Source organism: Gymnodraco acuticeps, unplaced genomic scaffold (assembly GCF_902827175.1).
Source record: "Gymnodraco acuticeps unplaced genomic scaffold, fGymAcu1.1, whole genome shotgun sequence".
Classification (NCBI taxonomy): Eukaryota; Metazoa; Chordata; class Actinopteri; order Perciformes; family Bathydraconidae; genus Gymnodraco; species Gymnodraco acuticeps.
The window spans coordinates 2,839,333-2,858,178 of record NW_022989768.1 but is presented as its reverse complement, the minus strand read 5'-3'; the positions used below and the strand labels follow the sequence as shown (position 1 = coordinate 2,858,178).

The window sequence follows — 18,846 nt, the reverse complement described above, 5'->3', positions numbered from 1 at the left end:
ACCGCAATCCCTTTCACAACTGTTTTTCCAACTTTGATATCATGCAATTAAGGCAAGGCAAGGCAAGTTTATTTATATAGCACTTTTCAACACAAGGCAATTCAAAGTGCTTTACAAAAATGAAAGACATTAAGAAAATGGCATTTAAAATCAGTCATTAAAAAGAAAAGCTAATAAAATAAACATTAAAAGAAAAAATACATGGATAAAAGTTACAGTGCAGTCTAAGATATGAATAGTAAGAAAGCTGACCAGTCCCAGAAGACCTGAGAGTTCTGGATGGTTCATCATTTAGCAGGAGGTCAGAAATGTATTTTGGGCCTAAACCATTCAGTGCTTTATAAACCAGCAGCAGTATTTTGAAATCTATTCTTTGACACACAGGAAGCCAGTGTAAAGACTTCAGAACAGGAGTGATGTGATCCACTTTCTTAGTGTTAGTGAGGACTCGAGCAGCGGCGTTCTGAATCAGCTGCAGCTTTCTAATAGATTTTTTAGTGAGACCTGTAAAGACACCATTACAGTAGTCGAGTCTACTGAAGATAAAAGCATGGACAAGTTTTTCCAAATCCTGCTGTGACATTAGTCTTTTAATCCTAGATATATTCTTAGGTGATAGTAGGCTGATTTAGTAATTATTTTAATGTGACTGTTGAAACTCAGGTCAGAGTCCATGACTACACCTAGATTTCTGGCTTTATCTGTTGTTTTGAACATTGCAGACTGAAGCTCAGCGCTAACTTTTATACATTCTGCCTTGGCTCCAAAAACCATTACCTCAGTTTTATCTTTGTTTAATTGGAGAAAGTTCTGACACATCCAGTCATTGATTTGTTCAATGCACTTACTCGGTGTTTGAATTGGAGCATAGCTCCTGGTGAAATTGTTACGTACATTTGTGTGTCATCTGCATAGCTATGGTGACTTATTTTGTTGTTTTTCATTATCTGAGCCAGTGGTAGCATGTAGACGTTAAAGAGAGAGGCCCCAGGATGGAGCCTTGAGGTAACCCACATGTCATATTTGTCAACTCAGATGTGTATTTAACAAAGTTGTCTCTGTCCTTTAAGTAGGATTCAAACCAATTTAGAACTGTTTCTGAAAGTCTCACCCAGTTTTCAAGTCGGTCTAGTAATATGCTGTGGTCAACAGTGTCAAACGCAGCACTGAGATCTAATAATAATAACACTGAAGTTCTTCCACTGTCTGTGTTTAAGTGGATGTCATTGAAGACCTTTACAAGAGCAGTCTCAGTGCTGTGGTTTGAACGAAAGCCTGACTGGAACACATCCAAACAGTTATTTAAATGCAAGAAGTTACTCAACTGTTGAAAAACTACTTTTTCAATGATTTTTTAAGAGTTAATTTTGACTAGCACTGCAATCTGTTATATGGCTAATAAGATGCAACACCACTAGTCAATAGTGTTGGGTATCGTTTGAATTTCCACGATTCTGATTCCGATTCCGGTTCTTAACGGTTCTCAATTCCGATTCTTTGAGGGGCAAGGTAAAAAAATGATACATGCTTCTTCCACCAAAAAAAATTATATTTATTCGAGACACTTTTACACAGGTTAGTTTACAGTAATATTCACTGCTATGTAACTGTAACCTGAGAACCACTGAAGCTACAACAGTGCAACAGTCCAACTTTTAAAAGGAACCCCCCCCCCCCATTTAAAAACAGTTCTTGTTGAGAAAACAAGCATATCTGCCTTCTCAGGCATACCGGGAAGAAATGTTTGAACATTTTAAAGTAAAATGCTTCAATCTGGTGCACTTTAAGCAGAATTACTAGAGACTAGATCTAGGGGGTACAACTCTAAACACCCATATGAAAAAGATCGGTTTACAATTTAATAATCAAATAAGTATGTGAACATAACCAATAACCTACCATAGCCAATAACAAATACATGTAACGTAATTTTACTATTTTATTTATGCATATGTTTTTATCTCTCCAGTTTAAGGGGGCCCGGGGACCCAAGGTGCGCAAGGTTATGGAAGTACGGATGTCAGGGAGAGATGCTGGAGCTGCTTAGTCCGTCATTTGGGGGTCTTGGAGCGGCCACAGAGAGGTGCTTTTCCCGGTGTATTTCATGGAAGTCTGACATAGCATGTTTGCTCATGTCAGGGAGCGATGCTGGAGCTGCTTAGTCCGTCATTTGGGGGTCTGGAGCGGCCACAGAGAGGTGGTTTTCGCGCTCTGTCTCCTGGTAGTGTAAAATAGCCTGTTTGCTCATGTGAGGGAGCGATGCTGGAGCTGCTGATATGTCTGGTTTACTGTCCTATATACATTGGAATGATTTCAAACCTGTTTTATCCCAATAATTATAAAGGAGTGCCTTGGAAATATGTGTTTACATAAAGACCCACTGAGATAACTTAGACTAAAGTGAACTATCTAAACCCTCAGAGTCCTTTACCTCACTGAGCCTCTCAGTCTGACTGGAGAGGACTCTCCCTCCACATCATTGTAGAAACCTTCTTCTTCCGTTAGAGCAGCTAGCACCAGATGCTAATAACAACAGCGCGTACCGGTGCACCCTCCCTCTCTCGCTCCCACGCTCACTCGCACTTTGGCTGTGAGCTGCGGGTGACAGATAAGCCAACATCCCCCATTTTCATCACTTACAGCGCCCATCGTACAGGGCAAATGAAAAGTGTAACCGGGATGAAAAGGGTGTTAAATGTACTTAATTATGAATGTTGTTACATCAAGGCCGAAAATTAGGATGAGCCCCAACGGTCAAAACATTTTATTTTCCTCCTCCCAGAGCTGGTAGCTGGTAGGGGTGTTGAAAATAATCGTTTCTACGATGCGGACGTGGACGATTCGGTCTCGATGCAGTGACGGAAGATAATCGGTTATAGCGTAGTAACGTTGCTTCCTGATTTTCGGTCGGTGACGCAGAGATCAGGGAACAGACGTGACAGCGCACAGCGGCACAGCAACACCAAACACGGAGCAGTCTGCTTTATCCACCAACCCAACACCACCAGTAGAAGGACCCGCTCTGAATCACTCCGTGTCGCTGCGGCACAGGATTTATGTTTTTAAATAATCGCGTTACAATCATGTCAGGTTTTTGGTGGATTTAATTAAGTCTTGGATTGCAAAGTATGAATGTCCTCTAGCAATTTTCAGACGATATATACGTGTGTAAAGTTTGTGAAAGCAGGAGGAAAAAAGCTTCCGCGATCACCGTCTCCTCTGTTCCTCCAAGCCCCGCCCCCTCCCTGACAATAATGAGTGACAGGCTGATAGTGACCCGATATCAACTTTATTATTCACTTAATCACTGAGATATGATGAAGCTAATTTAATCTCATACATTCATGGGATTTATGTAACAGTAAGACAGAGAATGTAAGTGTGCACCCACATGCACTATTTTTGTTTGTATATGCTGTTGTAAATACTCCTGTTGTCTGCTGTGTTCAGACTCAAGTCCTGTGTGTGATGCCACATTCAGGACATTCAGTGTCCTTTTTTTAACAGAAGACCGTTGCTAGAAGCTGCAGCTTGTTTTTGAGGATGGAACAACTTCACACACAGATATAGGGAGGCTAGACCTATACAATTCATTTATTTTGGTTTATAAATGAATGTCAAGACATTTATGTTATTGATTTCTGAAGCACTTTCTAAATAATAAAAAGAGAGTTCATATGTATTTACTGCATGTATGCATTGATGAAAAATAAGCCATGTGCAGTAATATAGAAAATTGAGGATGCAACGCATTGGTATGAATCGTGATGCATCGGGATATCGAATTGAATCGAATCGTTGACAGGATAATCGTAATCGAATCGAATCGTGAGACCAGTGAAGATGCACAGCCCTAGTAGCTGGTGTAGGTACAACGCTACATTTCCCGCCCCGCCGTAGTCATACAATAGGCTACGGAGAACGGCGAGAAACATTTCCTCAGGCATCGAAAAGCGGAACCGAAATTCACATTTCTAAATGATGCCGTTGGAATCGAAATGTTGGAACCGGTTCCGAACCGGAACCGGTTCTCGGTACCCAACCCTACTAGTCAATACCACAGATACAGAGATATCGTAATGCTTCCTGTTTAGGGGGTAAAGGACACCTGGAAGAGTTGATGAGCAGCAAAGTTTGTCATTTTGCGGGAAGTTTACTACAACAGTCATGGTTGAGTAAACACGTTTTGCATGTTAGGATGTTCAATGGAGAGTGAGAGTGAGTCTATTACAAAAGAAAGGATAAGCCTCTCCAGTAACCTGCCATTCAACACATTAGATTAAAGACTTTATTATGAACCAGAGCGTGTAATCCTCTGTCTCAGCATGTCTATCTTTCTCTAATACTTTCTTTCATAGTGGTCCATGTTCTGCCGTTTCTTCTTCCATTTTCGCATTAAAACCCCCCCCCCACCCTTTTCTTTTAGATTTTTCATCTAGGGCTCGTGTTGAATTGCCCTTTTCGTTTCGTTTCCAAATTAGCTTTAACCTGATTTCACTTTCCTCTATTATGGTTGCTTCCCCTTTTTTTCATCTCTCCTCTCTAACTCTCTGTTTTCTCCAAGGGTGTGTTTAATCTCCCCTCAAGATTCAAAAATAAGCAGACAAATAAACAACAATAACAGCATTTTCCTCTTTCATCAAGCATCACTGCAGCTGCCCTTCAAGAATATCTTGCCCTAGTATCTGAGCAAAAAACAAACAGTGCAAAAACTCTACTGCCATGTGTGCGTGTGTGTGTGTGTGTGTGTGTGTGGTGTTGTGTGTGTGTGTGTGTGTGTGTGTGTGTGTGTGGTTGTGTGTGTGTGTGTGTGTGTGTGTGTGTGTGTGTGTGTGTTGTGTGTGTGTGTGTGTGTCTGCTGGGTGGTGCGCATGCAAAACATGGGGGCGTTGAGCAGAGCTGCAGATGAATCACAGAACAAACCAAAGGGGACAACATTGAATGGGATAGCATCAAAAATGTTGACTCCACACTTCATTCCTGCAGAGGAAAGAGAAGTGATGGAACCAGAGTGATTGAAGCACACAATGGACGCAGTGAATGTGAAGCTTTGTTTCTCTTCCTCCTCTGTTGACTAGTTTCCAATTCGCCAACCTTGTGTGTACAGTTTCAGAAGCACCACTCCACTAGTTATTCTAATCTCTTCTGACATGAACACATTCAAGGATACACAGGCGTGAATGCGTTCAGTGGCTAAGAGCTTGACTAGCAGGCCTGGGAAACACAGGCTTTAGGTAAGAAAGGAGGGAGGGGGGTTAGTGAGAAAAATACAAGCAGTGTACTCATAAAGGGTGAGAGGGGAGGAAGACTGCAGAGTGAGAGAGGGCGAGAGAGAGAGAGGGAGAGAGAGAGAGCGAGAGAGAGAGAGAGAGAGAGAGAGAGAGAGAGAGAGAGAGAGAGAGAGAGTCGTCAGATCGAACTTGAGAGTGGTTGGCTTCGGAGAAAGCTGCAACAGGCAAATGAGATGAGAGAAAGGAATTTCAACTGGATACAAGATGTAGTTTAAAAGCAGTGAACAACCCAGTTACACCCCTGTGTGTTGTGTGGTGGTGTGTGTGTTGTGTGGTGTGTGTTGTTTGTGTGTGTGTGTGTGTGTGTGTCACTGTGAGAATGGAAAGAAAACCTGATACTTGTAAGAGGACAATTTATTATGCCAGTTATTACTCAGTTCCTTTGATGGTCCCTAAGTAGAGTCGTTTCAGAAAGACATTATTGTCTTTCTGAAAGTGACGTAACATAAGAACACCACACAACACAAACACACACACACCATCACACACACACGACACACACACACACACCACACACACACACACACACACACACACACACACACACAACACACACACACACACACACACCCACACACACACACACACACACACACACACACACACACACACACACACACACACACATACACACACACACACACACACACAACACACCCACAGCACACACCACCAGCACACACACACACTACACATCACACACACACACACACACACACACACACACACACACACACACACACAACACACACAGACACACCACATCATATATTCAACCGCAGTGAATTAGATCCCACAGCGAGATATTCCTTAGTCACTCAATCAAATAAGGGCTGCAACTTGCATTTAATTTCATATTCAGCTAATTTCTTACGCAATTATTCTTCAAAATATCACAAATTGACAGCAACATTCAACAACAATATGCAGATCCCAAAGTAAATTTAAAGGGTTTCTTCTCCTGTGATTTAGTATTGCACTTTCAAAAAGTTAGGTCACTTGGGAGAAACCGATTCAAACAATAATCGTTAAAACAACAAGTGGCCCAAGCTCCAAAAACCCTGAATCCTAACTTCCCATGATGCTTAAATTGTGTTTAATTTTGGCATAATGGCCACATGACAATTTGTCAAAGTAAGTCTTGGAGCCATTAGTAACATGGAAATGTGAAAGTCTGGAAGTCTGAAAACCGTATTTAGCATGCTTGCACTTGCATGCTTGGACCAACAACAACCAAAGTTTCCGCTTTGGGTTTACTTCCTAGTGAAAAAGGCAGCAGTGTTTTCGACGTGGTTGCCGGCTTGGTCCAGAGACTTTAAATATAGATGACATCACAAGTTTAAAAAATGGTTTTTCCTCAATTTGAGGAACGTTTAAAAAAAGTTCCTTAGTCTTCAATAATGGTGGCCTAAGGAACAACAGTTTTTTGTAATCAACTCTATTAATTCGAGGTTAGCACACAAAAATGTGGCAGCCAAATTCACTTTGAATGCCCTAAAAATTAACTGAAACCCATTATCAATGAAAATCTGCTATCATCCTTATATTTCCTACTACACCTGTTTTCTTTTCAGTAACAAACCCTTATCCACTTGAAGGCTTTAAAAGTTCAGTTCTCTGTGGTCAGTTTTGATGTAATCTGAAGGGATGTCAGATATTGACATTGTAAACCAATGTGGAATGATGTTCTTAACCACTCAACAATTGTTAATCCAAATTTGTTTCTGACAATCACAGCTTTGCCAAAAACAGCTTTAGGCTTAAGACGCAACTTGAGGAAGAGCTTTAGAGCCCTTAGAAGGGTAACCGCAGGACCAGGTAATACCATATTTGTTTGTGTGTCTAAAACGCTCCAGACTTTCTTGACTATTATTTTTAGTAATGTGTTCTGGATTGAATAAATATAAACTGCACACAATATAGTAAAAAGTAGTACAAATGGTGAGTCAGCAGCTTTAGTGTGAGCACCAATAGTTGCATTTCTCCTACGTATCAGCTGGTTTGGTTTATAAGCTGGTCATAGCAGCACCTACTGCTGTGCCTATTGTGTCAAACTACACTTTGGAAGCAATACTGCTTGACAAAAATCGAACACCAGCTGTGCTGAAGTAGTTCAGCAGCATGAGGAACATAGTTAGAAAACAATGGTGTTCAAAGACTGAGTGTGCTGAACGCCACGGTCTCTGTAATAAACCAGCGTTCAGTTACTGATCAAACTCCCTCTCCATCTAGCGCGTCCTAGAGCTAATGTTCAAACAGATCAGTTAGTCTCTATGGAAAACTTGAGAGAAACAAAAATACAAAAACATGCTAACAATGGGGCATATGCCGTGAAGTAACACAGTTTGGAGAAAGCTCTGTGATCTGCTCGCATGTCAGATATCAGCGTCAGAAACCTGGTATTCAGGATATGAGTGTAATCTTTCAGACCAGTGTGGTGTCATGATGGAGTTAGAGGTACAAGTAGATGGGTTCACTACTTTACATGGCCTTGTGTTCTGGTCCGTTAAACCTTGAAACTCCCTCCAGCCTCCTCAAACATTTACAGAATTATCAGAATACTCTGTTTGTATTTTAAACTTCTGGGAACCAAAATAAAGCTGTGGAATTGGAACAACTCTCCCCTACACAAACAGGCTTGACACACACAATGCCGAGAAGATATGAAATATTTTGTATGCACAGGAAAGGCAGAACAGGTTGTTTGTAAATCCCTGTATGTGGCAAGCTGACATTGCCTTGTACTGCCAGAGGAGAGTAGTCACACTGTTGCAATATCTGATTCATTCTGTGTGTGGAGACATTTGTTGCAGACATTACGACATTTTACTTGGAAACAGTAACTTTCTTCTGACACTTCTCTCTCTTTCACAGCATGGTGAATGTTTCATGCTCATTTCATTGTCAGCAAGTAGAGGTCGTTGCAAGAAGGATTGCGTCAACTTCAGGGCAAGTGAAGGACATACTGAAGGAGCGGGCAGCAACCCTTTATTTACCCCGCTGACCCGGCATGCTGGGTCTACAGCGTTACTTCCTGTATTCCTGGTACTGTGTGATTCGAGAGCTGCTGTACCCGAAACACAGTATTCGTCTCAACAGTCAACACTCATGTTTACAGCAAACAACTTCCCAGAGAGCGGCCTTCTAGGACAAAATTGAGGACTTGAGACATGTATACATACTGTACAAGCCCATATGAACACATGAGGGTTGGAATGCAATATATATATATATATATATATATAATATATATATATATATATATATATATATATATAATATATATATTTCAATCAAATTATGCTTGTTATTTGCCTTAATTAAAATCAACCCATAACCCATAAAAGAGCGGGAGTCCTCTACACACAAAACGTTCCTCCCCTCCCTCTCCCTGTTACTCCATGTCTCCTCTTTACTCTGGACAGGAGGGAGTTTGGGAACCTCTGTTGGCCAGCTGTCAAAGGAAGGAGGGGGGGTAGCTCTGTCACTGTAGACTTTTCCCTCTCAGCCTCACCCGGACCCGAGCCATCCAGCCCAAGCCACCGAATTCAGCCCGCCCAATCCTGTTTCTTTAGCTACAACACGTGGTCTCTGCACACACTATGTAATGTAGTGTTTCTTCCACTGTGTGGTTCACTTCATCAAAAACGACTCTTCTATTTGTACAGCACAGTGCTGCGGCAACACTATAAGACCTCAGCAGTGCATGTTGAGTAGCTTAAGAGGAGACCTGATGCCATGTTGAATGGAGATCTACTCTCAGGCCAATCAAATAACTTATATCTTCTGACTGGCACAACACCTGCTACCTGGCACTCGCTGAACTCTTGTTACTCTAAAACCTTTAACCTGGGATTAAACAGCAAACAGCAAATGCACCGACAATCATTTGTTTCATCATGTACAGGGGAACACCACTAAAATGAAAGATTCCAATATGTCATTTCCAAGGCCTAAACATGTCTTAACGTCATCGATAACATATTTCCCAATTCATTATGGAGCTGTTCCAGACTTTATAATTGGTGATATCACAAATTAGTTTTCTATTTTTTGGATTTAGAAAAATCTGTTCACGTTCACTAACTTTTTTGACCATCTTGGATAATTGAAATAACATATATGGGTATTGAAAATGGACCAAGTTCCCCTTTGAAGTTATTCGTTTTTTACATATTTAAACCAATACTGTAAATTGTTTGATGTCTTTTTCACTCCACCTAAGGTTTGTCAAATGGTGCTTCTAGCGTTGACAGAGAAGTCAAATGCACATATGTTGTTGTTAATTAGTGCAAAGTCCCAACTCCAGCTGTGCCACTGAGACCCCCCCCCCCCCCCCTCTCTGTCTTAGCACTGACGGAGACCCAGATGCTGACAGATGAAGCACAGCCTGCCCCTGCAAGTGAGACGCCACCTCTGTCCCTCACTCTGTGTCTCCATACATCTGCTTTGCATTAGCTTGTTGCCATGCAGGAAAAAACACAATTCTTTTGTAGTCTAATCCAGCCAATCAGGAAGTGAATTGGGGGTAGTTTCCTGTTTCCTGTGTTTGCCAGACAGAATGGACTCGGGCCCAGTAGCCCTGTTTGGTTTCCGATGATCGTGTGTTCCTCCAGGAAACTGAGGAGAGTCATCCCCTTCTGGAGCACAACAATAATACATCCTCTATCTCTGTGTCTCTTCTACTAATATCTGGCAGGTTTTAAGCTCTGAGTCATCAGCCAGAGGACTGTAATGAAAACAATGTGATGCAAGCGTTACACAGACATTAGCAGGAGCAGAGTGCCGTGGGGATGGGACTGACAGCGAGTATTACTGCTGCTAGGTAACTAGTGCTGTCAGCACTGTACAACGTTTCAGAAGAACTGAGGAGACTCGAGTCCAGGCTTGGAAGTGACGACAACATACATGTTATTCATCGGTTAACTCTAGTCCGGACATATTTTTTTCTTGGTAACATAATGTCATTTTTCTGGCGAAGGAGTGGAACGCAGTACATTTACCAAACTACTGTACTTGTATTGTATTTTTCTTAGGTATTTCCATTTAACACACTTTATTAGGACTGTTTATAATGCTCTACATTTTTCATTGAGGGCTCTACATGTATTTCTATTAATGCAATTACCGTTTTTTTCATTATCGATAAATGTCAATAATTTGTTTTGTCATTCATCTAGTCCAGGGGTGTCCAACCTTTTTTGAACCGAGAGCTACTTTTAAAGTTGCCAGTCTGCCGAGATCTACCAGTCCAAATAGAGAGGCGTAGCCATTACTGACAGCCTACTACCAGGTCAATACACACTTCTACTTGTATAAAACTGACCTCTGTACTATTAATACTTCATAAAATACTGCAGATCCTTTATCTTACCTCTTTCTAATCTACACACATACAAGTATTTAACTGAAGTTACACAACAGTGTTGTTGATACAGAGTTGGAGTTTATTCACACGTCACATAGGCTACTACAGTGGGTAATGTTTTCAAGAAACATTGAACAGTGCTGCCACATATGATACAGGAAAACTAGAACAGACTCTGAACCCTTTCTTTGCCATTATATAAAAATAGTGTTGCTACAAAAGTATACATTCGGCTTACTAATAAGACAACTCAGATCTGAAGCTACACAGGAATCTGCTGCCAAAGTGCAATAAAAAAGACAAAATTAATAGAATCAAACCATTTTTTTGTTGCATTTTAGTAGAGTATAAACATAAATGCCTTTAAAATAGGATGCAAGCAATACTAGTTTCTTAACCTGAATTGATAATAGACTATAATCAATTTAAACAGAACAGATCTTAATGTTTGCATTCTTATACCATTTTGTACAATAATTATAATGAATAAGTTCAAACAAACTAAAACTTACAGCTGATTAATAACGGTATCTAACTTGAGTTTTTATTATATCAAAAACCTGTTGAAATGCTACCGTTTTTTACTGTCCCCTAAAAGCGTGTCAGCAGCCTCCAGGGATGCTTCTTTCACAACTTCGCCGTCTTTGAAAGACTTCATGTGTTTCTCAAGAACGTGACTGACACGATAAGATGCTATGGTAGCAGCCTTGCTCTTGTTGTTGGGCCTGGTGGAAATGGACTGCTGTGCATTTAGCTGTCCTTTCAGGCCCCTCCCCTTTTGGAGCGTAGGGCAGAATTAGGAGGGAATTCCGTCTCGTAGCGTTTGTGCACTGTTTTGAAATGCCGCTCCTAAATTACCCTTCTTCGATAAAGCCACGCTCGCATTGCAGATGAGAGACAGATGAACTTTGAATTGGAATAGATACAAAAATAATCATCCTCCCACTCGGAGTGAAAATTATATATTTTGGGCTTTTTTGCTTCTGCCATAATTGCTGTCTTGTGTGTGTGCGGACTGTCATTCCTGTTGACACGGTCGGACAACAACGTCAGCGAAATAGTGCCCACTGCCCACCAGCCACGCCCCGACACATGGGGTCACGCCGGCCAATCACAAAGCTTTGATGCGTTCAAGTGCATTATTCTGGCACATTATGTTACAGGACATTAATGATAACACAGAATGTTGTTGTTCTATTTTTAGACACATCTCGCGATCGACTGGGAATCTCCTCGACTCGACTGGTTGGGCACCCCTGATCTAGTCTATAACATGTCAGAAGATTGATAAAAACAGTTCAGGATAATGTCTTCAACTATCTTGTTTTGTCCGACTTACAGTCCAAGACCAACATATATTCAATTTACAATAATAGGATAAAAATGCAGATACTCCTACGTAAGAGGCTGAAAAAGCTATTATTTTTGCATTTTTGCTTGGCATTTTTTTAAACAATATTTTATTTTTCTTGATTTAATAATTGTTGAAGTACATCTAGTTAGTAAGTAGAAGTAGCTTTACATTGATGATTTAAAAAGATGGCAAAATGCTATTTACACATTGATGCATTATTTATAAATACAAATTAAATAGTTTGGTAACTTACAGGGGAAAAACAATTCTACATCCCTTGACCTTTGACATAGTAAAGTACATTTCATCTCGGGTGTTGTTGTGATACGTCTGGACTCCTACTAAACTACCATTTAAAAAACCTGTATTTTACTTGTAACTGAGTACTTCACAGTTTGGTATTGCCACCTTTACTTAAGAAAAGGATCTGAGTATCATGCCGACAGCACTGTGTGTGTGTGTGTGTGTGTGTGTGTGTGTGTGTGTGTGTGTGTGTGTGTGTGTGTGTGTGATCAGTTAGCAGGCTTGTATCCAGGAAAGATGTGGGTCCTCCACACATTCAGTTTTCATTCACAGGAACTGACCGCTGCTGGAAGATTGTAATTTCATTCAGAAAGTGCAATCTAACGAGGCCTTTGTGATATCAAATGACACGTGTAGCTTCAGCTCTGAGTATATCAACTCACCATGGCTCAACTATTTGATCAACTCGAGTCAGGGTGGTTCTCCCCCCCAGCTGTTTACAGACAGTTTTAACAGAAGGTAAGGAGCTTAAAAATACAGCCGATCAACTGTAAAAGGTTTTTTGTCTGACGCTAGCTGGTATCCTCACTCAGCTTGTATGTGTGTTTTTGTTTTCTCTGCCCATCCCTCCTGTCTGTTTGTAGTCAAAACAAAGTGGGACAGCACAGCCAGAGTGAATGGCCCGCCAGATGTCAGTGAAACTACAGCAGACGTTAACAAAGTCTCATGTTGACCCAAGACAACAGATCAAAGCAGACAAAGGAAGTTATTGTTTGTTTTGAATATTATAGGATTAAAGAAATATCAAATGTTATCGAGTGTGGCCTTTTAAATAATTTCGGACCAAATAAACACTTGAATGCAGCTGAAACAGATGATCAAGTAATGAATGAATTGATTGACAGAAAAATCATTATGATCCTCAATCTATAATTTAAATACTTTTTCAACAACAAATTATCTGATCCCAGCTCTGAAATAATCACTAAATGTTTTTGAATATTTGACTGTTAGTTAGACCTGTTATTTGAAGTCACCAAATAAATTGACCAATGTTGGAAAAGAAGCTGTGTAACCATAACCTCAAGTCAAGAGTGTATCTTAAAAGTAAGCTTAAGGGGGGCTTCTCTCTTCTGTTTGAAGAATAATATTGTTATTATAATAAAATAATAATAAGGTATTAGAATTGTTATAAATGTGTCTTGTAATCCATTTGATACATACATTACTTTTTTACTGACATGACCATTTTTTTGTCTTTCTGCACACCGCCTCATAGCTCCATTCACAAGATATGCAGGCACCACATGTCTCCCACAAACCAGCTCACTGGAGACCAGCTATATCTAAAAATAGAAATCTGGGCTAACAATCAATAGCTAGACAGTTAAGCATAAAGCTGCATGTTTGGAGGTTGAGGCCAGGAAGAAAAACGAGTTTGCAATAACATGAATGGGGGGCTGAAACTAAGGTATAATAAAGGTTTATTTGATTTGAAGTGTCCCCAAAACGCATCTGGGTATGTGCAGCTGTGGAGCCTTTATGTCGCACAGCATTATTATCAGCCAGCAGTCCAAGTCTCTATGTTTGCCAACACACGATTCTCCTGCCAGCTGCCAAATTTCCACAAGCTCTTATCACCCGTTTTGTTTTCCTTTTTTCATGTTTACAGTTTGCGGTTAACAGCGTGAGAGGAACGCGTGTGATTTGAATTACAATGGCAGCAGGAACAGGACAGATCTGTCCAGCCTCCAGCCCTCACTGTCTGCCCGGCCCGTTAGCATTGAGCCATCCATTGAGACGCTCAGACTGGGGGTAGGGATTTCTCTTTTCTTACCTATTTTTATTTTAACGCTCTGGAAAACCCGGAGACCTTCCTCTTCTACCGCCATGCTGTCCCCGAGGCTCTTTCCCTTTTGACGGTTAGATAAAGACAGTCCTCCACGGTGGTCGGTAATGGCTCCAGCGCGCAAATAATCCAGGGGTTTTGCACATCTATGCTCGCGGGGCAGCGATCACACGCCGGTCCCAATCGCTGCTTCTGCAGGCTGCTGCTGGTGAACAAGCGGGCAGACTCAGCTCAGATCCTCAGCAGCAGCAGCAGCAACGCTAGTGGGGGTGTGGCTCCACAACAACACCGCCCACACATGGGTATGGAGCTGGTATGGAGGGTAATCCGTGCTGAATCTGTGCCTCTGCAAGAAAGGAAGTGTCAATGGGGAAACTGGAGACAGTCCAAGTCCCGCCCACTCTGCAAACATGATTTGTAAAAGATACAAAAACACATATTGTGGAAATGAACAAAAAAGGTTGCAGATGCATCTTGCCATGGTGGAAATCGAACATTGCTCATTTGCACATTCCACCACTAAATAAGCGAAGTTTCTCTTTAAACAATATCCAGATATAAACCAGAATCCCATGTGTTTAGGTAAGAAAGAAAAATCACAAGCAACATTCTCAGTTGCAGTGCAAAGTAAACAAACAACAAATTACATATCAGTAAAAAATATAAACTGGTCCAGGTACAAATCCAAGGTTTGATATTGCACACCAGTTATCAGAAATATTCCCATAATACAAATATACTCTGACTGGATTACTCATGGTGGTAATATCCCAGGAATCGATTAAATACAATCCTGTCTCACAACCTATTGCAGCTAGTTTCTTGAAACAGGATGCCTTGTCTAGCTCCAAAGTGCCACAGTGTGGTTTACCCTTAAGTTAAAAGTGCATCTCCTCACTTAATAACCAGAGCAATGTGTTTGCAAGCAATCTTCACATTTTGCTACTTTGGCATCATCTACCATACACATCACATAGGTGACACAGACAACAACCAACAGACATGTCTTTATGTTGCTTACAACATCATGAGAATGGCTAGACTCTGAATTGACAAGAACTAGCTCATAATGTTGAATTATATCAAATACATAATTGTAGCTCCTGGCAGAGCTAGATGACCATACTCGTAGCATTTTATTTATACCTCTCTTCTCTGAGAACTGGCAAAGCACCATCAGTGGCTGTTCAGTGTCTCTCCCCCTCCATGGGCCCCACATACAGCAGCATTGGGCCTAACTTTACTGGATATCGCCAGATTGTTTCTACATCAAATAGACTGCAGATTCAAAAAGCAACAAAACAGCTTTAGACTGGTATTTCTGTGGAGTAAATATTCTATTACTGTTCCAATGATCTGAGCTTTAAATGACTAAAGATTGGCCTCACTTCCATTTCAAGAAGTGAGGCCATTTTAGGATATTGTGTGAAACCTTAAATGAATCAAACTAAATGTTTCATTCAGTAAAATGTTAATTTAGGTTGGGTCAGGGTAATTTTATTATATAGGCTAACATGGCCTTAAGTGACGTGTGAGATGCAAAAAGCAAAAAGAAAGTCCCTCACTGCTAAATGACAGCTTGCGTTTAAGATTTAAGTGAACGCGCAGATTATCTGAATTTCAGGGTCAATCCCTTCTTGAACAGTCAAATGTCACCAGGATAAGAAGATTGGGGCTGTCTCTTTTCACAGATATAATTAAAATATCTTAACCATGACTGCAAAACTGTTATCAAACTATACTTGTGTCAGACAAAAGTGAGCAAATGCAAACAAGATATGTATAGGGACAATGGAGAAATGTTCTTAATTAAAGGTACTGGCAGTCGCCAAACAAGACAGCGATAACCTGTAAATAATGAATGCGTCCTTGTTTTCCTGTTGACGCAGATCTTGAGCCAAATTGAACAGATGGATGAACAGACAAGGTGCTGGCTTGCTGTGTGGGAGGGATGTCTTGAAAGTTTAACATCCATTCAGGTGAAATACACATGGTCATCATCAGCCCACACTTGAGCCTATTGGGCCACGCCTCTGGGATCACCATGACCACATTCCTCAGAATAGCCTGACTCTGGTCGGGAGGACTCTGCAAACCCAGCTGGCCGAGCCCAACCCAGCAGAGATGGACAGTCTTACTAACAATATCGAAGGTTAGCTGCAGTGTTTTTGCTGCAAGCTGAAGTGTTGGGATTAGCTGTGACTCCCTTAGAACAGCTCTAAATCTAATTAGGCTATATGTCTCATTGCTATACCGTCAGCAAGGGGAGAACTGACATACATGAACAATCCTGGTATGCACTAAAGCAAACTGAATACAGTAGTAGGAAGTGCATCCAGTGGTGAGATGTAACTAACTGCTAAATGCAGTACTATGTAAAATGTTGAGGTACTCGTTCAGTGGTTCAATCGAGTTTTTCCTAATCTTTTTATGGCTTTTGACTACTTTTCCGCTTTTTTCACGTTTCAGATGTCCATGATATGTAGTTACACCAAAAATACATTTCCAGTCTAAACTTTTCACATGGTTTGATCCAATGTCTAAAGTTATGCAATACTTCACAAACAAAATAATAAATGGAGAAATGTTCAAAATTGAGTACAGATTTGTTAAGCAGAACTATGTTTTGTTCTCTTTATCTCATAGTGATGCTGGACCCTTAATTTAGGAGCCACTGGACTGAACTGAACTGTAAATACTTAAAATTAGTTCCACCTCGACCAGCTTTTAAGTTATTTTAATAAGCATGTTTTATTTGTCAGTGTATTTTGATTACATGTTACATGAAAGTAGCATCTGAGTCTTTACCACCACTGACTAAATGGGCATTTCTTGCCTGTGCGTTTTTTGTGCCTTTGACTATCTCCACTGAAACTGTGTGGCTAGATAATAACCATGGTATTAGCTAGCTGTATAACCTCTCATGACAGTGGAAAACTGCAATAATGTAGGTCCTTTATGTTGGCCACATCCTGTCAGCTGCATGTTTGTGCAGCTTTAGGGGAGATGGGAGGGCGATTTGGGATTTTACTTGACATAAAGTTGTTATCCCAGCAGGTTATATACATTTGCATGTACAGATGTAACACCAGTCAAATTGCTGTAATATAAGACTACAATGCAAGAGTCAAGGGTTGCCACTATCATAACATACCAACCAAAGTAGTATCCTATCAGCAAGTAAAAATAGGGGAAGGATAATAATACAGTTTTTGTAGCTGCATGCACAGCATCACATAGGGAAATAATGCTGTAAAGACGTTTATGACGTACAATTATTTCAGTTTAGCTAAAGTGGCTACGCCCTGTGGTAAACCACAAGCCTGTGTGTGTAACTGTATGTGTGTGCAAGTGTTAATGTTATAAGAAAAAGGCCCTCAAACCTTAGAGGTCTAACTAATCTTAAGCACAAAAATGTTACTGACATATAAAAATATGTGTCCAAGTATAAGCTTGGCATCAAACAGTGTATGTACAAGTGCCTGCATACAGTATGTGTGTGTGACAATGCAGATCCAATAACAGAAAGAGGAAGATGAGGCAGATGCTGACTCTAAGCAGATTAGTGAAAGGATGCTCACTGTTGTTTCATTATGCATAAGCTAGTCACAAAAGCAGCGTCTGAGGGCGTTGGCACACTTAAAATAACTGCACACTGACAACAACCATGGCACGCACGCACGCACACACACACACACTACCTACTTTGTGTTTGGATATATATGAGAGGGATAGAGGGTTTCAAGTTGAACAGATGGCAATTGACATGTTCAAAGTTAATCCTGGTTTTCTGGGAACAAAACAAAAGAAAATCTCCATGAATAGTATATGAATAACACCTTAAGAATGCCTGTGATTTGTGGAAAGGACATCAAACCACTTTAAACAACATAAGCAGAACCTCCATGTTGGTCAAACTTGTTATTTCTGAGTTGGTTATTCCTTCCTTCATTCTCAACACTACATCTGTAGAAAATAAACAGATGAAAAGCAGAAATCATGCTGTAGGCTTGTAGTGGGGTTACAGAAAAACTAATGAGCAACACATTCAAATATAAATCCTTTCAGCTAAAGCAGGGGTCTTAACATTTATCTAAACGCAACATTTTGTTTATCTACCATAGTTTCTGATTAAAAATTGAGAACAAAAAGATAAAAACATACAACATTTTATGATGGATTTAGTTCAAATGTATAGTCTGAAGTGACCTGTAGTTTAGACAATGTAAGAAAAGTAGGATGCAAACGCATGTGCTGAAGCCGACCTGAGAAAGAAGGTGAACTGGGAAATTGAGTCCAAGGTTGAGCCCCAGACAAGACATGTACACTGATGTTTATGTGATAATCTAAAAAATGTAAACGTTTCAGACACTATGAAAACATCCTTGTTTATGTTTTCTTCTTTATTACCTAGATAGCTTGGATTTTTTATGAGCAGAGGAGTTTAAGAACCGTCTCTTTTAAACCACTTAAATGCAGACAACATTTACTCAACAGAATAAAGAGTGAGACATATTTTATCCTAAATCACAATTTCTGCTTGTGATTAGTGCAAGCAGCTTCCCTTCAATTGATGGATGTTTGCATGAAGAGTTGTTTTGATAAATGTGTATGGACCTAAATCTTTAGACATGTATGTACAATAGGTTGTCTCAAAATATTGTAAACAAATCTATGTATTTGCAAGTAGTTAATGTAGCAGCAGTATTGTCAAACGCAGCAATGAATAACATCAGTTTGT

The 18,846-nt window shown here is 40.4% G+C and overlaps 1 protein-coding gene across 1 annotated transcript in view; it reads right to left on the bottom strand.

Annotated features, from left to right (window-relative positions):
• Positions 1–14,361, bottom strand: part of rasa3 (RAS p21 protein activator 3) — a 43,783-nt gene extending 29,422 nt beyond the window's left edge. Inside the window, exon 1 of the mRNA XM_034219396.1 lies at positions 14,094–14,361. Within this exon, the coding sequence (XP_034075287.1) occupies positions 14,094–14,148 (55 nt within the window). The 5' untranslated portion in view covers positions 14,149–14,361. The remainder of the gene's footprint in view (positions 1–14,093) is intronic.
• Between the last annotated feature and the right edge of the window lie 4,485 nt (positions 14,362–18,846).